Source organism: Myxine glutinosa, chromosome 5, assembly GCF_964187855.1.
Source record: "Myxine glutinosa chromosome 5, kmMyxGlut1.1, whole genome shotgun sequence".
NCBI classification, from domain to species: Eukaryota; Metazoa; Chordata; class Myxini; order Myxiniformes; family Myxinidae; genus Myxine; species Myxine glutinosa.
The window spans coordinates 156366745-156386916 of NC_136265.1; the positions used below are offsets into that span (position 1 = coordinate 156366745).

Genomic DNA, 20172 nt, shown 5'->3' on the forward strand with positions numbered 1-20172 from the left:
ACTGGTAATTCCCTGTTTGTCGTAAAAAGGCGACAAAAAGGGTTGGCGGCAGGAAGGGCATCCGGCCGTAAAACATTGCTTCAAAAAGGGGACCAAAAAAACAACAACAACCACGGTCCCCGAAAAAGGCCAACCCCCGCTTGCGGGGAAAAATGGCCTCTAAAGGTTTTTTTGTTTTTTTTATCCCTCCCAATACCATCTCTTTGTGCTGCATGGCGGTTTTCCTGGGCGCCTAAGGTGCTCCGGCAATGCAGCACTGGAGGATCTTATTTATTTATTTATTGGACATGGCGGGGTGTACTTTGAATGTATCTGTACTTGTTTTAGCTTTTTTTTTGACATAACTATATATTGATCGATGCATTTCATAACTTGCATCTTATTATATCCTGATTTATAATAATAATAATAATTATTAGCCCACGTTGGACTCGGTCCGATGGGGGCTTATGGATTTGGTCTCGGCCGTCCGTGCATCTGCAACCACATCTCGGAGATGTATGGACTGATTTTGTTTATACTTGGCAAAAAGACAATACATGACAGTATGCATATACAGAAGATTTCGTTTTCTCATCCGACCAAAGATGGCTGACTGACAGCCTTTAACTCCATACAGCGCAATCCCTAAAACCATGGCAGGGGATATGGCATTTTCTGTCTTTTTCTTCTTGTTGTAATCTATTATTGTAATTATTGTAAAATGTAAACATTCTTTAAATTCAAATTGTAACACTGACCATTTTAGTCCTCAGATTGCTTTAAAGTGCTTTTTGCAATAAACCAAAACGATTGATCGATACTCATGTATAATGTTTTGGTGATAATTATGATGTCATGGATCACGTGGTACTGGTGCCATCTTGTTTAAATTCATTTTCTCGGCAATAGGTCCGATTTGACAAAATATTCACCATAGTATGCATCTACTCAAGAATAATTTAAAAGAGATAATTATGTCATAGGTCATGTGGTACGGGCACCATCTTGGGGAAAAAATGGAAAACCTTGGACCTCTATATCTTTGAAACCGCTCATGGAAATAAATGAAACATAGCTCATTGTAAATAACTCATTGGTGCCTTCATTATGACATCATAATTCGACAAGTACAATGCTTGGTCTTTTAGCGGTTGCCGAAGACGATAAGAAGAGGCCATTTCGTTGGGTACAAAAGGTTGTTTATTGTACAGAAATCTCCAGCAACTGCTTGCGAACGGAAGTCGTAACGGCTTATATAAAACCAAGAACCCTCTTCAGAGGGCGTGGCTCCAACAGCCGCGCGCGCGTCACGACGACACAACCAAAAGCCCGTGTGCGTGGGTTAGAACAAACCCATCGTAATGGTAACCGTCACATGCGGATAAGTTAACCGCGACAAGTGAATAAGGTAACCGCGACATGTGAATAAGGTAACCACTACATGCGCCCCCCCCAGAAGGCACGCCACGGGCGTGTACATAGTTCGCGGGTGGAACAGAGCCAGGCCGCGGGTGGAACAGAGCCGGGCCGCGGGTGGAACAGAGCCGGGCCGCGGGTGGAACAGAGCCGGGCCGCGGGTGGAACAGAGCCGGGCCGCGGGTGGAACAGAGCCGGGCCGCGGGTGCTGAGCAGCGGTAGCAGTTGTAGTTGCAGCAGTAGGAATTGCGGGAGTGGCGAGCAGCAGTGCGCGCGAAGCCAACGAGGCTCCAGCGCGCGCGAAGGTAACGAGGCAGCCGTGCGTGCGCAAGAGATGAGCAGCGGTAGTAGTTGTAGTTGCAGCAGCATCAGCCTCGGGATCCGCCGTAGGAGCAGTAGTAGGAGTGGGGAGCAGCAGTACTCGGCCTGTGTGCGCGGAGGCGACGAGCAGCAGTACTCGGCCTGTGTGCGCGGAGGCGACGAGCAGCAGTACTCGGCCTGTGTGCGCGGAGGCGATGAGCAGCAGTACCCGGCCTGTGTGCGCGGAGGCGGCGAGCAGGAGTACTCGGCCTGTGTGCGCGGAGGCGGCGAGCAGCAGTATTCGGCCTGTGTGCGCGAAGGCGATGAGCAGCAGTACTCGGCCTGTGTGCGCGGAGGCGACGAAGTAGCCGTGCCGCTAACGCCCCGTAACGGCGTTCCTTCGGAGGGTCCCGGAGCTGGTTCGCCCCTCCAGTCATAGAGGAGGAACCGATCGCGATGCGCGAACCACATGGTCGCTCGTCGTTGCTAAAACTCCGGCAGTTCGAGTTTAGGTCTTGTGGAAGAAATTGCGGTCGCAATCCTGCCATGTTCATTTGGCCCCCGAATATGTTCGGGGGCAACGGGGTCACCAGTTCCCCACTACAGTCTGATATTTGAAATTTGTTGAGCATGTTCGATGCAACAATTATATTGGAGAATGTAAATTTAGGACGTTATCGGTCACCTGGTCTGGCAGCCATATTGGATGAAAAAAAACAAAAAACTTCAAGAGTCGAGTTGGCTCGCACAAAGTCGACTGTGCAGGGTAACTATTTCTATATATACCATCGTTTTTTAAAAGTAATTCTTCACTATTCAGAGAAAGGCCCAAAGACGATATACAGCACGCTATTTCAAAACGTTGACTGATTCGGACGAAACTTGCTGGATGAGTTCGCTATGTGACAAAAACAAGCCGATTAGAATTTGGTTGAGGTCTGGAGGATGCAGATCCAGCCTATCGCTGGGCTCCAAAACCTAAAATGTTCAGCTTGGCAGAGGTACGCACTCTACTGAGTGTATGCTCTGTTCCTTTTGATTTCTCCTGTCGAATGGACACATGCTCAATCACACCCTTTTCTCCAAGGCTTCAAGTAGGCGATACCCATTGTCTTTTCGACCACCATTAACCCTAACTAATCCAACTCTTACTTGCAGGTTGAAAATGTTTTTTTTCCCATTCTGTATCTCTTATCACTTGCAAAATCGAAGATTTTTCAAGTATATTGGTCGGTTGCGATTGTGGTTCCGTCTGTTTGTTTGTCTGTTTGTCTGTTTGTCACCGGCCTACAGGTCACAATTCTAAACTGATCGTCATGAAACTTCACCAAGTTGTCTAGGTCGTCTCAATTGAGAAGCCTATTGATTTTGAGGTCAAAGGTTTGGAGGTCAAATTTCTAAAATCGCCATTTTAAATCCGATTGACTTGAAAATTGAATAACATTTGTTTTTTGAGTCAATAAATTGGGAAATTAACTATTTTTGAGGTCAAAATGTCAACTCAAGGTCAAATTTTAAAAGTCATCAATTTTCATCCAAAAAGCCGTCAATTCTCAACCGATTCACTTGAAAATTGAACAGCATTCGTATATCGAGTCACCAAATTGAGAAACATACTATTTTTGAGGTCAAATTTCAAAGGTCAACTGAAGGTCAAACTTCCAAAATCATCAATTTTCATCTGAAAAACCGTCAATTTTCATCCGATTGACTTGAAAATAGAACAGCATTTGTGCATTTCCTCACCGAATTGGGAAACCAACGATTTATGAGGTCAAATGGTCAAAGGTCAACTCAAGGTCAAACTTTTAAATCGTCATTTTTCATCTGAAAAATCGTCACTTTTCATCCTGTTGACCCGAGCTTTGATCAAGATTGTAAATTTTTATCTTCATGAAATGGATAATTTGCTGTATCAATGGAAAACCTTTTGGGGAGGCGGGGGGGGGGGGGGGGGCCGGATTTTGCAGGTATCGTGCTACGCATGACGTCTTCTTGTTTTCTTGTTCGTTAATTCCCTCTTTTTTTCGAAATGTTCAACTGTGGCTGTATTTTCAGTTCATTGCCTTATACCCTCCATAACCTCGTTCTTCCATGAGCCTTGATCTTGTAAAGGAAAAATAATTCAAAACAATTCCACAAAGTATTTATCCTAATTGAGGAAGTTGTGGATAAATGCGTTTGGTATATACTTCATGTGAAAATACATTGTGCAGTTGTAATTTGTTACCTCCGCCACCAAAGGTGGATGGAGGTTATCTTTTCACCACTGTCTGTCTGTCTGTCTGTTTTTTGTCTGTTTGTTTGTTTGAATAAGATATCTCAAAAAGTTGTGGACGGATTCGGACGAAATTTGGCAGAGACGTAGCGTATGTGATAACGACGAAATGATTAGATTTTGGTGAAGATCCAGATTTGGATCCGGCTACTAGAATTTTAAAGTGATTCTTCACCAATGGGAGATCGTGCCAAAAACGATACATAGCAGGATATCTCAAAAAGTTGTGGACAGATTTGGACAAAACTTGGTGGACAGGTTTTGTGTGTGACAAAGAAGAATCGATCCAATCTTGGTGAAGATCCGGATCCGGATCCAGCTCGTAGAATTTTGTAATCTATTCTTCACCATTGAGTGATATGGCCAACCAGGTGGAGGTATGCTCTCTACTGGGTGCCGTTCTAGTTTTTTCTGAGATCAAAATACAAGCATCTACATTGTGAACCTGCAGGGACATCGCCTCACAGAGTACTGCCCTTCCTCAGATGGTTGCTAAGCTGTGTGTCTCATCTACTGGCATTGTCTGGGAGACTTTAAGGCTCCCACAGTGTCTTTCGTGAAGGGTAGGCGAGTTATCACCAGCACCCTTGAACATATTGCACATTTCCTCCTGAATCGCCTTCGGTTGAACAGCAAGCATGGCGAGCCGGTTTGTGAAAGCCTTGGGCTGACCCCACAAGAATTTGGGAACAAATTGAGCCATTAGAGTGGTGGTGGTAGTAGTAGTAATAGTAGTAGTAGTAGTGTAGTAGTAGTAGTGTAGTAGTAGTAGTAGTAGTAGTGTGGTAGTAGTAGTAGTAGTAGTAGTATATTAGTAGTATAGTAGTCGTAGTATAGTAGTAGTAGTAGTAGTAGTAGTATAGTAGTATAGTAGTAGTAGTGTAGTAGTAGTAGTATTGTAGTAGTAGTGTAGTAGTAGTATAGTAGTAGTAGTAGTAGTAGTAGTAGCGTGGTAGTAGTAGTAGTAGTAGTAGTATAGTAGTAGTATAGTAGTACTATAGTAGTAGTGTAGTAGTAGTGTAGTAGTAGTATAGTAGTAGTATAGTAGTAGTATAGTAGTAGTAGTAGTATAGTAGTAGTATAGTAGTACTATAGTAGTAGTGTAGTAGTGTAGTAGTAGTATAGTAGTAGTAGTAGAAAATAACAAGAAAATAACAAGAAAAGAAAATATAATAACAAGAAAATAAAATAACAAGAAAATAAAATTTAAAAAAACAAACAAACCTCATTTCCCCTATAAATGACCTCGTAACTAATCCTGATCTTATTCCAGGGGATGAATCCTTTTTTTCCCCTAATATGATAAAGGATTTGCTGCCATGATTTAAATATACTTGTTTTCCTTGGTGGAGCTTGTACATAACCTGCACATAGAACAAATACATGTGGAGATGCCGGTGCACTTTGACATGAGTTGCAAGGAAATTAGACACACTATTTGGAAATCAACACAATGTATGGGATTAGAACGCAGGATCTCCGGATCTTGAGCTGTCTGTAAATACTGGATCGCCAATTAGGCCAAAGAAAATTTTGTTGGAGTGAACACCCAGATGTATTAGCAGAGCTGTGAAACGAGACATTCTGTGAATCTTTTATTTTTATTTTTATTTATTTATAATATCTGACCACAAAGAAAAGTAATAGGATTTTTGAATGTGGGTGAACTTGTCTTGCAGATGGAAACATTAAAACTGATGGCTTCAGCATCGACGCTTGCCGCAACATCGTGGCTCTCCTGGATGTATCCTTTTCTGTTTATTATTATTATTATTATTATTGTTGTTATTATGACTTGCAAAATCGAAGATTTGCAACTATATTGGTTGGTCTTCTCTGTTAATAATCCCCGACATTGATCTGAGATTGATCTCGTTGTACTGATCATTGTATCATCGAGCTGTTTTCTTTTATAACTGTGTTTCTCTTGTAATTGTTGTTGGCTCTTTCGTAATTTCTTTGACCTCTGATAATCTCTCCAATTATACATTTTAAACTCGACCCGGAATGGACATTGAGTCAGTTCCACGTCACCTTTATACACAAAACAATAAAGATTTATTTACACACCTTTATACCCCAACTACGATAGGAACATACCCTCTAAACCCTTTAGATCCAAACTACTATTTGAACAGACCCATTAAGCCGAGTAGACCCCACACACCCCTTCATGACCCCCTTCGACCTCTTTATATCCCTTTAAACCCTTTAGCCGCTGATGACTATTGGAATAGACCCTTTTAAGACCCCTTCTGTCCTCCTCAAATCCCTATAAGCCCTCACTAGACCCTCTTTAGATCATAATTACGATTGGAAAAAAAATACCCTTTGGACCTGTAGACCAGTTTGATCCTTTTTAGATGCACACCACACAAACATCGATAGTCTTATTGCAATATACAGACGATACCTATTTCAACAAGTAATGTGAAAACCCCACTCACCTGGAATGAGGATACCCTGCGAGAACCACCTTTAGTGTCTTTAGTTCCCTTTTTGAAGCAATGTTTTACAGCTGGAGGCCCTTCCTGCCACCAACCCTGTTAGTCGCTTCTTGTGACGCACAGGGAATTACCAGGAAACTGGTACTCAATTTGCCGACCTCGGAAGGATGACAGGCTGAGTCAACCCCCTGGCGTTAATTCAACGATCGACCAGGATTTGAACCCAGGATCCTTGGATCCCAAGCCAGCACCCTAACCGCTAAGGCAATACCAGGCTTATGATACTCTGCTAGTTTGAACATGATTTGTATATTGGATCACTGAATTGGTTCACCAATCAAAAGCTCTAGGCCTATTGTTTTCAGGGTCAAAAGGTAAAAGGACAAGCATAATCATATAAAATAAACTATTTCCTTCCTGTAGACTTCAAATTTGAACAGGATTTGCATATTGGGTTACTGAATTGGTTCACAAAATCGGAACGATCGATTGAGCCGTTTTTACATGTCAGTCGTTTCCATGACAACAATTTCACCCCATTATAGTGAAATGGGACTTTTTGTGAATTTATTTTTATAACACCTCAATAATTTTTCAATAAGTCAAATTGAAACTTACACCGCTTATTTGTATGTATAGTGGGGCGGCTTAGCCCAAATATTCAAAAGAATTGTGCATTTTGTGAAACAAGCACCAAATTTGGCACAAATGTACATTAATATGTTGCGAACATTTTCAGATATTGGGCCACTTGAAATTCCGTAATTTTTTTTTTCAAATTTTTCCAAATTTCGTAATTTCAAATTTTTCGGGTGACACCGTCACAATTTCGGTCTTCGAGGCCGGCCGATAGGCAAAGTGTGACCGGAAGGGACGAGGTTCTCCTGACCACGTGGCCCTCGATCTGGGAAGCGAGAGGCATTCCATTAGTGGACGCGCCCCTCACGCCCGACTTTTGGGCGGCCCCGGCAGGCCGTTTGTTTTGACGTTCCGTGACAGGCCCCGCACCCCCACCTCCGGGCCGACCGGAAGCTTGTGCTGAGTACATCATACCTGAACAACTCAGTGAGGCAGAACACAGCAGTGCACACCAGGGTGACCCCTTCAGTGCATAAACCAATTAACCTGTCCACTGCAGGGCATATAGAAATGAAGTTATTTTCTGCATATAATAATAATATAAGTTCAGTTCTATATAACAATTTCTGTTATCACCACTACCACTACAACCACCACTACTACAAGCTTTGTCTGGAATTTTGTGGACTAACAGACAAACAGACATACAGACAAGCTGGGATCAAAACATTACCTCCTTCCACCATTGAGTGTAGAGGTAAACATCATGGAAATTATATCATGCCCTAGATTTAATTCATGCTTACCCATGTATTTGCTTCACTGGTTCACAAGGTCTTTTGCATACATGTAATTCAGACTCTCGTCTTCATTGCTGACCACACAATGTTCGCAACATATTAATGTACATTTGTGCCAAATTTGGTGCTTGTATCACAAAATGCACAATTCTTTTGAATATTTGGGCTAAGCCGCCCCACTATATCGGCCGGCCTCGAAGACCGAAATTGTGACGGTGTCACCCGAAAAATTTGAAATTACGAAATTTGAAAAAATTTGAAAAAAAAAATTACGGAATTTCAAGTGGCCCAATATCTGAAAATGTTCGCAACATATTAATGTACATTTGTGCCAAATTTGGTGCTTGTATCACAAAATGCACAACAGGTTTGCTATGCTGCTACACTAGTATGTGTAGTATTTGTGAGTAACATTTAGTCAAAAATAGTCAAGGGTTAAGGCCATTCGAAACATACAAAACACCTATTGGGCCATAATTACAACATTTCTTATTTATAACATTAAATCATGTAAAACATTCAATCAGGTCAAATTTTCCAAATTTTTTAATTGCTGTTTCCATGGCAACTATTTTTCATTTGGATTTTGCAAGTATCGTGCTGTGCACAACATCTGGTTTGATTGTATGTCAATCACCTACAGGTCACAATTCAACACCGATCTTCATGAATCTTGTAGAGCACGTCATTGGCTGGAAGCCTATTGTTTTTGAGATCAAAAGAGGAGGCAGCCTCCATCGTGCAAAGCCAGAACCCCATTGTTTTTTTTTGTTCCATAGGACAAGGTCACAGCAACTGATTTCGCAAGTGCTGGTCTTTGACCGCTTGTTATTATTTTTTGCTTCTGTCCACAAATGCTTCGTTTCCCATTTTAAATTACATTTCTCAGCAGAAGCATTTGCACTAATATTAGCTTTGCTACTAAATTATTAACTGGATTTTGTGGTGATCAGAGTTTTATCATCGGTGCCAACAAGGAGTTGTGGTGTTGGTTCGTATGCAGCCTATGTGTCTGCTGAGCTGCTTCATTTTCTGTGGGCGTGGCTTTGTCACTGATGCAATGCCCCCCATTACCAGTCAGCTGGTACTCATTTTTCCAACCTTGGATGGATGATTGGCTGAGTCAACCCACCTGGTGTTAATTCAATGGAATGACAGGGGCTCAAACTCAGGACCCTAAGATCTCAAGCTGGCTACCTGAACCGTTAAACTATCACCAGGCTATAAAGATGGAGCGATTGTCCATGAGTGCATGTGCTGTGATGTCATAGGCTATTTCACTGGTATTCACCTGAAGTGCACTGCCAATGGTGAGCCGTTCAGGTGATTACCAGAATGTAAGGTTAAACATTTATTTATATGTTAAAAATTGTAATGGCTACAGTAAAGCTATAGAAAATATTAATTACCATGACAGCAAAATGGATATCTGTGGCTAGCTGTAATCACAGTATATTATACATCTGAACCAATTCTGATCATTTCAAATACGGTACAAAGCATCGTTTGTTTAACTTTATTTATGAAAATGGTGTTACAGTTGTCCGCATCCGAGCCAGTTTCCTGGTCTGAATCTTGACAAACCACTATTATAGTCATACTCGTCCACCCGTTTGGGCACTCCGAGCAGGGTCAAGAGCTACATTGCTGCTCTACCATACTTCTGTGGAGCGTCTGACCTGGTTGAGCGACATGCTGGTACTTCCCTCATGCCTGGTACCGAATTGGTGGCATGAGTGCTTTGCAGTGCCAGACGCATGGTACATTTTGTACGGGATGCTAGTTGTCCCCAAACCTAATCTGTCCTTTAACAGATTGTTAAGAGCCACTGCAGCCCATGGTCAGGGCAACGTGAATCACTCCACAGTGAACAAGTTACTTTGCAAAGTGTATTGAAAAAGAGGGGAGGGATAACAAAAGAAGCAATGATTATACGATTATTATACAGTATACACCCAGATTTCGTATTATGGGAAGGCCCTTAATTATATAACATTAAGGCCTCAGGCACACCATGCGAAATAAATGTTCAGGAAGCGCACAAGAATGAAAATACTATTGCTGTATTCAGGTGAGCGCAGCAAGTCCCAAAAGGAAAAATGTGGCATGGCGGGGAACGAGTCTGGTCTTCTGCCGAGGCATGATCGCATGCCAGCAGGCAAGGTGGAGGAGACCTGCAGGCAGGACCTCAAGCTTCTGTCTGGGAAGCGCTGAGGTGACAGGATGTGTCTGCTATTCCGACCATGCATGTAGAGAAAACCGCGCAGCTCCAGCAATATGGACCAAGGAGCAACTCCTCCGAGCCTACCTTTGGAACCACATTTATCCCTTCGATGCATGTCCCACCCTGTGCCGTATTTCGGCTACGCCCATATGGTGCCTATTAGGCAGGCAAGCATAGTCCATGGGTGGGCTCCTACCCTTGATTCCTGACCCTGATAGACGGTTTGTGTGCTTGCCAATTTCTTGCTGAAAATTGTGGTCGTAGCTCTGTTTTTCTCAAAAAAGAAGATACAAGACAGATTGCAGTGGGATAAAACAATAAGAGGGTTCAAGGGAGAAACAGTTTTAGACACGAACAGGTAGGCAAGGAAGATGACAGCTTTCTATACAAATAACAATTCATTTCCTAATATGGGCATTCTACGTCATGCTTGTGCTAAACATGCATTATGGAGATAACTATCTTCATCTTAACCACGAGAACACATTCCCACAAAAATAGCATTTATTAATGTGATTTTAATGGAATCTTGGGATCAAAATGGTGCAATTCGTGAATTGAAAATCCTTTACGGTTTGCTCCCCTCAAAGGTGGGGAGGGTGGGGACCTAGTCTGGGATTAGATACCGGTATGTTTTCATAGAATTTATGTGGATAAAAATTGCGCAAGGCAAAATGCCAAGTGAATTGGTGTTTAAATGTGACAATATCGCATCAATAGTTTACTGAATTAGAACTTTGTTCATGTAAATAATGTAAATGGTATTTCAAGTCATTGCTTTGGTGATTTTTTTTAAATGCAAAAATATTTTTCATTTGTTTCTCGTTTATTTTTATTTTATTTTTCCTCCAAGCCCCCACCCCTGCCATCCCGAAACAGAAATTGTATCTGGTAATGTACCACGTTGCCTTAGCACATAGTAATGCTGCATGAATTGTGCCATGGCGTTAAAAAGGTTCACATACATGTATTTCCCAGTGACTGTTGCTGAACCGGCCGTCAGTTATGCAATTAACAATAGGGGAGGTCGAAAACGTGCTAATATTATATTTTATACTGAAAATACAATGGCTATGGTGATGACATCAAATAAGATCCAAGTGAGAATATGGGGAAATTATGCAGGTGCAAGTCATAACACAAGTCCGACATGCACACACCGTTGCACACCACATCTGTAGAAATCTGAGGAGGAATACTCGATAACAGGTGACTGATATAAAATCAACAAATACAAGTAAAAGCCCCAAATATCTTTGTGTTGTTAATAATTCCGAAAACTTTTGCATAATGCAGGTGTGCGTTTGCATGCTGCCTTTTCTTTATGGGTGGTGGTCCATGGTGCTGCCCTGTTGAGCTCCCCAAGCGTACGCATTTGTAAATGGCGTTGTTAACAATTTGATTTTTGAAAGTTGTGTTTTACTGACGGACCTTTCAGAAAGATAGCACGGGCAAGCTTGGCCTCACGGAATTCAACTACTTGTGGAAGAGGATCAAAGCATGGCAGGTATAATTTCAACTTCTCCCTCATACATCTATTGTCACCATTGGTTTCTGTTTTTTATTATTTATTTTACTCTGTATGCGATTGAGACTTGTGGAAGAGTGAGGTGACAAAGGGTGAAATGTCAATGTTCTGACAGTCAGGCCGTAGTTAGAACTAGAACGGAACTCGGTAGAGCGCATACCTCTGCCAGGCTGAACAGTTTATGTTTTGTATCTCACTGATAGGGGTCTCACTAAAATCCGAAATGGACCTCAAAATCCGAAATGGAGCGAAATGGAAATGGAGTCCATTTTGCTAAGTCAGAACTCCATTTTGCTAAATGGGAAGTCCATTTTTGTTTGTTTGACAACTACACATTTCATTTGACTTATAAAAAATAACAAAACCACATTTCTAATTTGTTTTAGTTTATTCCAACTCAGACATTGACATAAATTACATAGTACAATGGAGTACTTAATTAACATTACATTTTATTAATTCCTCACCTGTTTTAGATCAGTATTTTAACATTTAATTTTACTACTGAATCACCATCCATTTCGGATGTTATTGAGGTTGGTTTAATATGTTGTGTATGAAATGAAATGAAAAGTGTAGGCTATGGGGAAGTTATTGGTTATTTTGAGGTCCATTTCGCTCCATTTCGGATTTTGAGTCAATTTCGGATGATTTTGAAGGTCCATTTCGCTCCATTTCGGATTTTGAGTCCATTTCGGATGATTTTGAAGGTCCATTTCGCTCCATTTCGGATTTTGAGTCCATTTCGGATTTTAGTGAGACCGCACTGATAGGGTGGATCTGGATTCGGACCTGAACCAAAATCTAATCGGTTTGTTCTTGTAACCTACCCAACTCGTCCACCAACTTTAATCAAAAGTCATCCACAACTTTTTAAAATATGTTGTATATCGCTTTTCGGCTGATCTCTCAATGATGAAGAATCTCTTGAATAATTAAATAATTATTGTATCTGTATGCATATTCAGATCTTCACCAAAATCGAATAGATTTGTCCTCGTCACACGCCCAATCTGTCCACCAGGTTTCATCCAAATCCGTCCATAACTTTTTGAGTTATCGCTCTATGTATTGTTTTTAGCCCGATCACTCAATGGTGAAGAATCACTAAAAAAATTATATTATCCGGATCCGGATCCGGATCTTCACCAAAAGGTAATCATTTCGTCCTTGTCACATACACTACTTTTCCGCCAAATATCGTCTGAATCCTTCCACATCCTTTTGAGATATTGTGTTCGCAAACAAACAGACAGGTGTGTAAACAAAACCTCCATCCACCTTTGGTGGCGGAGGTAATTATCTACCCATCCTCCTACTCTTGAACTTGGAGGTAATGAACGAGGAAGAGAATGAATGAGGAAGAGAATGAACGAAAATGATCAAAAGAGGAGAGAGAGAGAGAGAAAGAGAGAAAGAGAGAAAGAGAGAAAGAGAGAAAGAGAGAGAGAGAGAGAGAGAGAGAGAGAGAGAGAGAGAGAGAGAGAGAGAGAGAGAGAGAGAAAAGAAAAAGAGAGAGAGAAAAAGAGAGAGAGAAAGAGAGAGAGAAAGAAAAAGAGAGAGAGAAAAAGAGAGAGAGAAAGAGAGAGAGAGAAAGAGAAAGAGAAAGAAAGAGAAATAATACGATACACAGTAACCTGAGATGAAGAGTTTGGTTTGGTTGGGTAGAGTTAATGGGGGTAGAAAAGATTGCGGGTCGAAACTGAGGCTGGCATGAAATGGCAGTGCACCACTTACCTGAAGCCATGGAGGGAAGCGTGAGATTAAGCAGCCTTAAGAAAGCAGTTTTTTTAAATTATCATTATTTCTTATTATTTTTTGGATTAAATATTTGTGGTTTCCCATTCTTCAAGTTTACTTCAAGCTGATGTGGTCTTTATGGACCAGTAAGCTCTAATGAAGCTAATGTCTTTGCCGAAAGATACCTTTAGTTTTGTTTGGATTTGGTTCCGCCGGTAAAAGAGGGGGTTGAAATTGGAAAACAAAAGACATTGATTATTAACAATAGAAACTGTGCATCTTTCCGTCGGTGGGTGAGAAAAGCCGTTTCGGCTACTCATTGGTAATCAATGTAAATGCTTCTTTGTGTTGAATACTTTGGTTGTTTTATCTTGTGACTATGAACTCCCAAGCTATCAATTCAATAAATATGGATGATGGATGGTGAATTGTCCTATCTGTCCCCCCCCCACACTCTTCCCCTCCATGCCCCCCACAGAAAATCTACAAGCAGTATGACATGGACAACTCGGGGGCTTTCAACAGTTATGAGATGCGTTTGGCCCTGAAAGAAGCCGGTAAGTTTAATAATATGAGTTTCCTTACAAAGACCTTCAACGCAGAAAGTCATTAAGCCCATCAAAGCCTCTCCTCCTGTTACTCTTCCAATGGTTGCCAATCCATGGATTTGTCTGTGCTCTATGGACATGGATTTGTCTGGTTGCCAATCCAAGTTTGCCAATGAACACCTAGGCAAAGACCAGCACTTCTGGAACAATGTGCTCTGGACAGATGACTCAAAGGTAGAGCTATTTGGCCACAGTACCAGAAGACGTGTTTGGCGAAAACCAAAGACAGCATTTCACCACAAGAACCTGATACCAACTGTAAAGCATGGTGGTGGAAATATTATGGTTTGGGGCAGCTTTGCTGCATCAGAGCCTGGGCAGCTCACCATCATATAATCCACGATGAATTCTTCATTGTACCAGAGGGTGCTTGAGGATAATGTGAGGCCACCTGTCGGAAAGTTGAAGCTCAACCGAAGGTGGACCTTGCAACATGACAATGACCCTAAACATACCAGTAAATCCACCAAGGAATGGCTGAAAAGAAAGAAATGGAGGGTTCTGGAATGGCCAAGTCAAAGCCCGGATCTAAATGCCATCGAGATGTTGTGGGGGGATTTGAAACGGGTTGTGCTTGCAAGAAACCCCTCAAACATCTCAATTTTTTGTTGAATATATTATTGCAAAGTCAATTTCTCATTGTTTTTTGTTCAATTAGATCACCTTTATCTCTGGATGCTGTTTAAATGAAGATCAGATATTGATATGTCCACATATGTTAAAAAGATTTTATTTTAAACATTTCATGGGGTGTACTTACTTTTTCCACATGCGAAATTTGCATTTATGTTTATTTAAATTATACAATGGACTACAAAATGTAAATGTTTCATGATATTTGTTATATTATATCACCTTTATCTATCAATATTGTTGAAATGAAGGTCAAATAGCTGTATGTTGAAATATGTTGAAAAAGTCAAAACTTTACATGGGGTGTACTTAGTTTTTCACGTGACTGTACATACTCTGCCGTACAGAGGAATCGCAACACATAGCTCGGGATGATGATGGGTGTTGGATCATCGGGAGCAAGACGAAGCTGCATTGCCCATAGAAGGATAAGACAATCGTTAGCCACCTTGAACCCAGAGCAGATCTTTCCTCCTTGGACAGGAAGGTGCAAGATTGCATTCTCTTCCAGAAACATCCCATATTTTTGGCGTTAAAAACCTGCTGTGGCATGAATCAACAACATGCAACATGCATTTTAAGGCCATTTTCCCTACTAGAGCGGGGGTTAGCCTTGCGGTCCCCATGACAATCTTCTCCATTTTGTCCTATTTTCTGCATCTCTCCTTGTTAACCCCCTTGCCCGCATTTCTTCTTCCACCATCTTTAGCCAAGTCTTTCTCGGTCTTCCCTGTCCTCTACTTCCTTCTACATTCATTTCCATCACTCTTCTCAACCAGTCACTTTCATCCTTCCTCAACACATGACCAAACCATCTCAACCTGTTTCTCTTCACAGCATCAATCACAGGCTCTATTCCCATCATCTTTCGCAATTCATCATTTGTCTTCCTCTCTCTCAACGATACTACGCACATCCGTCGAACCATTCGCATTTCCACCCTTTCCAACCTTCGTTGCTGCTCTACGTTCATTACCCATGTCTCGCTCCCATAAATCATAACACTTCTCACACATGCAGCATACACCTTTCCCTTCAGCTTCAACGACACTCCCCTCATCATCAGCACGCCACTTAGTTCCCGAAACTTCTTCCATGCACATCTCACTCTAGCAACCGTTGCCGAGTCTGATCCACCTTCTCTATTCAGCAAGTCTCCGAGGTAGCAAAATGTTTTCACACCTTCCAGCTTCACGCCGTCTCCAAGATCCAACTCAACATTTCCTCCATCTGCAGCTCCCTCTGTGCACACCTCACATTTGAATGTAGCTGCCACACTGGTTAATGACCCTCTCAGACCGCTACATTTTTGATGAACCCACTCAGCGCACATTGTAAATTGAATGGAGTTCACTCCGACACCCTTCCTGCACACAGCACACGGCCACTTCCCAGTTCTTTCCACCTCACCACATGCTTTACCACTTGCCATCAACTTCATCTTTCCGATATTCACCTTCAGACCTTTTGTCTCCATACATTCCTTCCACTTGTTCATCTTTTCCTTCAGTCCATCCATACTTTCCGCAATCAACACCAGATCATCTGCATACAACAACTCCCACGGTAAACCCTCCTTTACGTTCTGAGCCAGCACCTCCATCACAGCTACAAATAGTAGTGGACTTAGTACCGACCCCTGATGCACTCCCACCTTCACCTCAAACTCACCACTGTTCCCGTCCTTCGTCCTTACAGCTGTGTGCGCTCCTTTGTACTTTGCCATCACTACTCTGATCAACCATTCCTCCACTCCTAACTTCCTCAATGCCCATACTTTGCTTCGAAGCTTTGCGTGGAACATGAATCAACAAGAGAATACTTTGCGTGGAACCCTATCGAATGCTTTCTCCAGATCAACAAACCCAAGAAACAACTTCTTCCTCTTCTCCATGTACTTCTCCTGCAACTGCCTCACAATGAAAAGCGCGTCTGTCGTTCCTCTTCCTGGCATAAATCCAAACTGCATTTTGTCGATCTTCACTTTCTTCCTTATCCTCCTCTCCAACACCCTTTCCAATACCTTCATTCCATGCTCCAATAACTTTATCGCTCGGTACGAGCCACACTCCAGAGGGTCACCTTTCCCCTTGTATAGAGGGACGAGGGTACACAGTTCCCAATCCCCTTAGACGGGTCAATATACTGCCTGACCCCAAAAAAATTGCAAATTTTTGTTTTATGCTTATTTCTAGTAGTTTATGAAGTGGAAGACAACATATTAAAAGTTGGACAATTTTGACGCATGGGAAAGTCCCTCAGTGACGTCAGAAAACAAGATGGCTGCCGGCAGATAAAACGTAAAAAAATTGACTGATAATCATCAGACCACTAACAATTTAAAGTAAATTTTGCACCAATATTTGTATTATGATCGTTGCTGGTAGTTTATCCAGTGCTAATCCTGAGACCATTCGCAATTTAAAGTAAATATTTGCACAAATATATGTTCTTTGATTGTTTCTGCCAGTCTATGACATGGAAAGCCACATGTAAAAAATTGGACAATTTTGACACATGTGGAATATGCCTTCTAGTCTTAGATTCCAGTTTCATCGTCCTCCTCCTCCTCCTCTATGTCTGGTTCAACACTCATATTGTCACAGTTGCTGTCCTGGCAATGTCCACATGCACTGGTGCACTCTAATCCATGCTTCCTACATGAACACCTTAGTGTTTTGCACCCCCCTGAACAGTTGCAGTGAATCATCTGAAGTAGTATGTCTGGAGCAGGGCTTTTGTCTGTCATCACTGGAACAAGTTTTCCTCCTTCTACCTTCCATCCCCACTCCGTTGGCTCCATTCCACAACAAAGGCCCATCCATTCCATTACCTGGTAATAGGTCCGCAGAGAATGAAACTTGCAGGCAGCGGATGTGGGTGGCAGTCTTTCAGGAGTGACAAATGCCTTAGCCCTTGCAACCTTTTTGCAGAGAATGTTGTATCTGATCGATGCCAATGAGTCGTTCTGATTTGCTTTAAACAATGCCACCATTGCTCTGCAGCCTGCAGTTTCAATAACATCCTGACTCTGCTGTGGTTTACAGAACACCTTTGAGCTGTCTATCAGTTCCTTTTCTTTCTTGATGATTATTTGAAACCCTGACTTCTTTCCAATCCCAAAGACACGAGACGTTGCGTCACAGCCAGTTAATGCATGAAGGAACAATATATCTCTGCAGGCTGCATTTCCAAGTATCTGCTGAAGGACTTTGATATTGTAGACATTTGATTTTGCCTTGTCAGAACGGAAATAGAGTTCAATGCAGTTTGTCTCCACCATATAGAAGAGCAGGAGGAGAAGGAGATCTGTATCTTCTTCAATGAGGGTTGTAGATCTGGAAGCCGCATTTGCGACGGCCGCTTTTGCAATCTCAACATCAGCATCTCCCTCTGCTTGGATCACCTCACAGCCTTCCTTGTGCAACACCTCTATAATCAACAGTATCATTGCCTGCTTGTTTGACTCATTCGACAGAAAGTCCTCCTTTTTCCCAACAAATTTTGTTGACTCCGTAATGTTAACCTTGGTGGCATTCTTGTTTCTATTCCGACGTTGATGAGAACAGTCCTTTGTGCTTGGCCCAGCCTCATAACCATCAAACACAACAGTAGCTTTGCCATAGTGTCATACTGTAAATGAGGCATATTCATCTGCAATGGAACTGTAGGTGAATCCCTCTGTCCACTTTAAGCGGTGAATAAGTGATCCCCCGTCAAGAACATAGTGATCTGTTCCTGGAACTGTCTGGTTGACAGCATTGTCAGATTTGGTTGTAGCATAATTCCTTATTGCCTCCGCCAACTGTGGTTTATCTGGCTGGCGCAGGATGTTTTTTGCCTCAAAAAGAGACATTGGGTATGGGCAGAGTTCATATTTCATCACTTCACCTATCTGGAGATCTCCCGTCTGTGACACCACTAAGAACCTCTGGAATAGTAACGCTGGATCTATTGTGCGGTCCTCAGCAACTTTGACTGCCCTGCTGAATGCAAGTGTCTTGGCTTTAGAACTCCTTTTGTGTGAATAGGAGTAAGCTGGGTGATCATCCATCTTCTTGACAATGTCACTACCTACTTTGAATAGGTCATGAACATTGACATCCTCATTTGCAGTAACCCCTGTGATGATATTGCGCAATGACTTGTCATCAGAAAATGGTGTGAAGCTGTCCAGTTTTTCGGCAACTTTGCCACGATCAGCTTCATCTCGACTCACCCTGGATGTTGTCAACTCCTTATGTTGTTCACTTGTTGAGTAGCTACTCGAGGTCAGTTCTTGCATAGCAAGGTTGTAGGAGGACGATATGGTTGAAGACAGAGTCCAAACTGCTCTCTGGTGCTCTGACATCCCACTTCCTCGAGTCAGCCCCCCTTGGCTTTTCAGTGAGCGCATTAATGTCTGTTCTATCACAAGATCAGAGCCTAGGCCAGCCCAGTATTGGTCACTGCGCCGGATTACATGATAACCAGATTGGAACTTCTGATGAACCTCAGGGTTGTCATCCTCTAACGCAAGCATCTTCTCGAGATAGAGTCGAGCTGACTTCAGGTAATTGGGATGGCCAGCAGCTGCAAATATCGGCAAGCAAGCTGATATGGCTTGGAGATGCATCTCCCAGGACCCCGTCCGATCAGCTGCCACAAGTGCCCTTGCAATTCCCAACATACGCTGGTAGTTGATCCAAAGTGCACTGGTTTTCGAGTCCTTTGCAAGTTTATTCCTTTCCTGATTCAATCTATTGTCAATGAAATGAATGCACTCTGATTGCAACACAGACTCTATAGTGTCACTTTCGACAGTCTCCAGGGAAATGTACAGTCGCTCCAGTTCTGCCACTTGTTCTTGAAACCCAGGGTCAACTTCCACAATCTTGCCAACAACCTGACGTGTAAGACACTGATCCACAAGCAAATGGCCATGAAAAGCACGTTGCACCGCCTTCCCACTCAGCATGTGCACAACAGCATTTTGACCATACACTGTTTCCAGGATCTCTTTCAGTCCACTTCCATCCATCAAACTTCCAATGGCACCCAACAAATTCATTAATGTGTGGAAGCTCCCAAGCAGTAGCACTGCATTATGGATTGGGTTATCAGCAGGAAGAGCATTCACTATCTCAGAGGCCTTCCAAAACAGCGGTTGGTCAAATGTGATGATTGCTGGCATGTTGTGTTTTGATGCAAGTTTGCTCAGGTAATCAAGAGTTGACAAGATGCAGGTTTTGTCACCTGGGTTCATATCAATCATTGGGAGAAACTGTATTGAGGCTTTCCCTGGGTGATCACACTCCTCATGCAGAAAGTGCATCATGCCTTGCCAATTTGGTGCACTCTTTTCGAAGCAAAATGACATCTCCCATAATATGTCAATTGGGCGATCACAAATTGATAACAAAGGGAGGGGCTGAAATTTGAGGTTGCGGTTGACGTGCTCTGCATAGCGGTAATCTATTATATTGATCTTCGTCAGTTCGACGAGCTTCCTGTCAGACATTTTCTTTCTAGATATGATGTGGCTAGATTGACGCCCTGGTGTAATAGCTGCTATCATGCCCATCCCATGAAAGGTACCCTTTCCATCCAACGTTATGATGTTGTGGTCCACATTGTCTCCAGCAAATAACAAGGATG

General features: G+C 42.3%; 1 protein-coding gene across 1 annotated transcript in view; it reads left to right on the forward strand.

The window, feature by feature from the left end:
- LOC137413975 (calpain-1 catalytic subunit-like) overlaps positions 1–20172 on the forward strand; it is a 185480-nt gene that overhangs the window by 147305 nt on the left and 18003 nt on the right. Inside the window, exons 16-18 of the mRNA XM_078778893.1 lie at positions 5656–5720; positions 11465–11533; positions 13773–13851. Coding sequence (XP_078635019.1) covers positions 5656–5720; positions 11465–11533; positions 13773–13851 — 213 coding nt within the window. The remainder of the gene's footprint in view (positions 1–5655; positions 5721–11464; positions 11534–13772; positions 13852–20172) is intronic.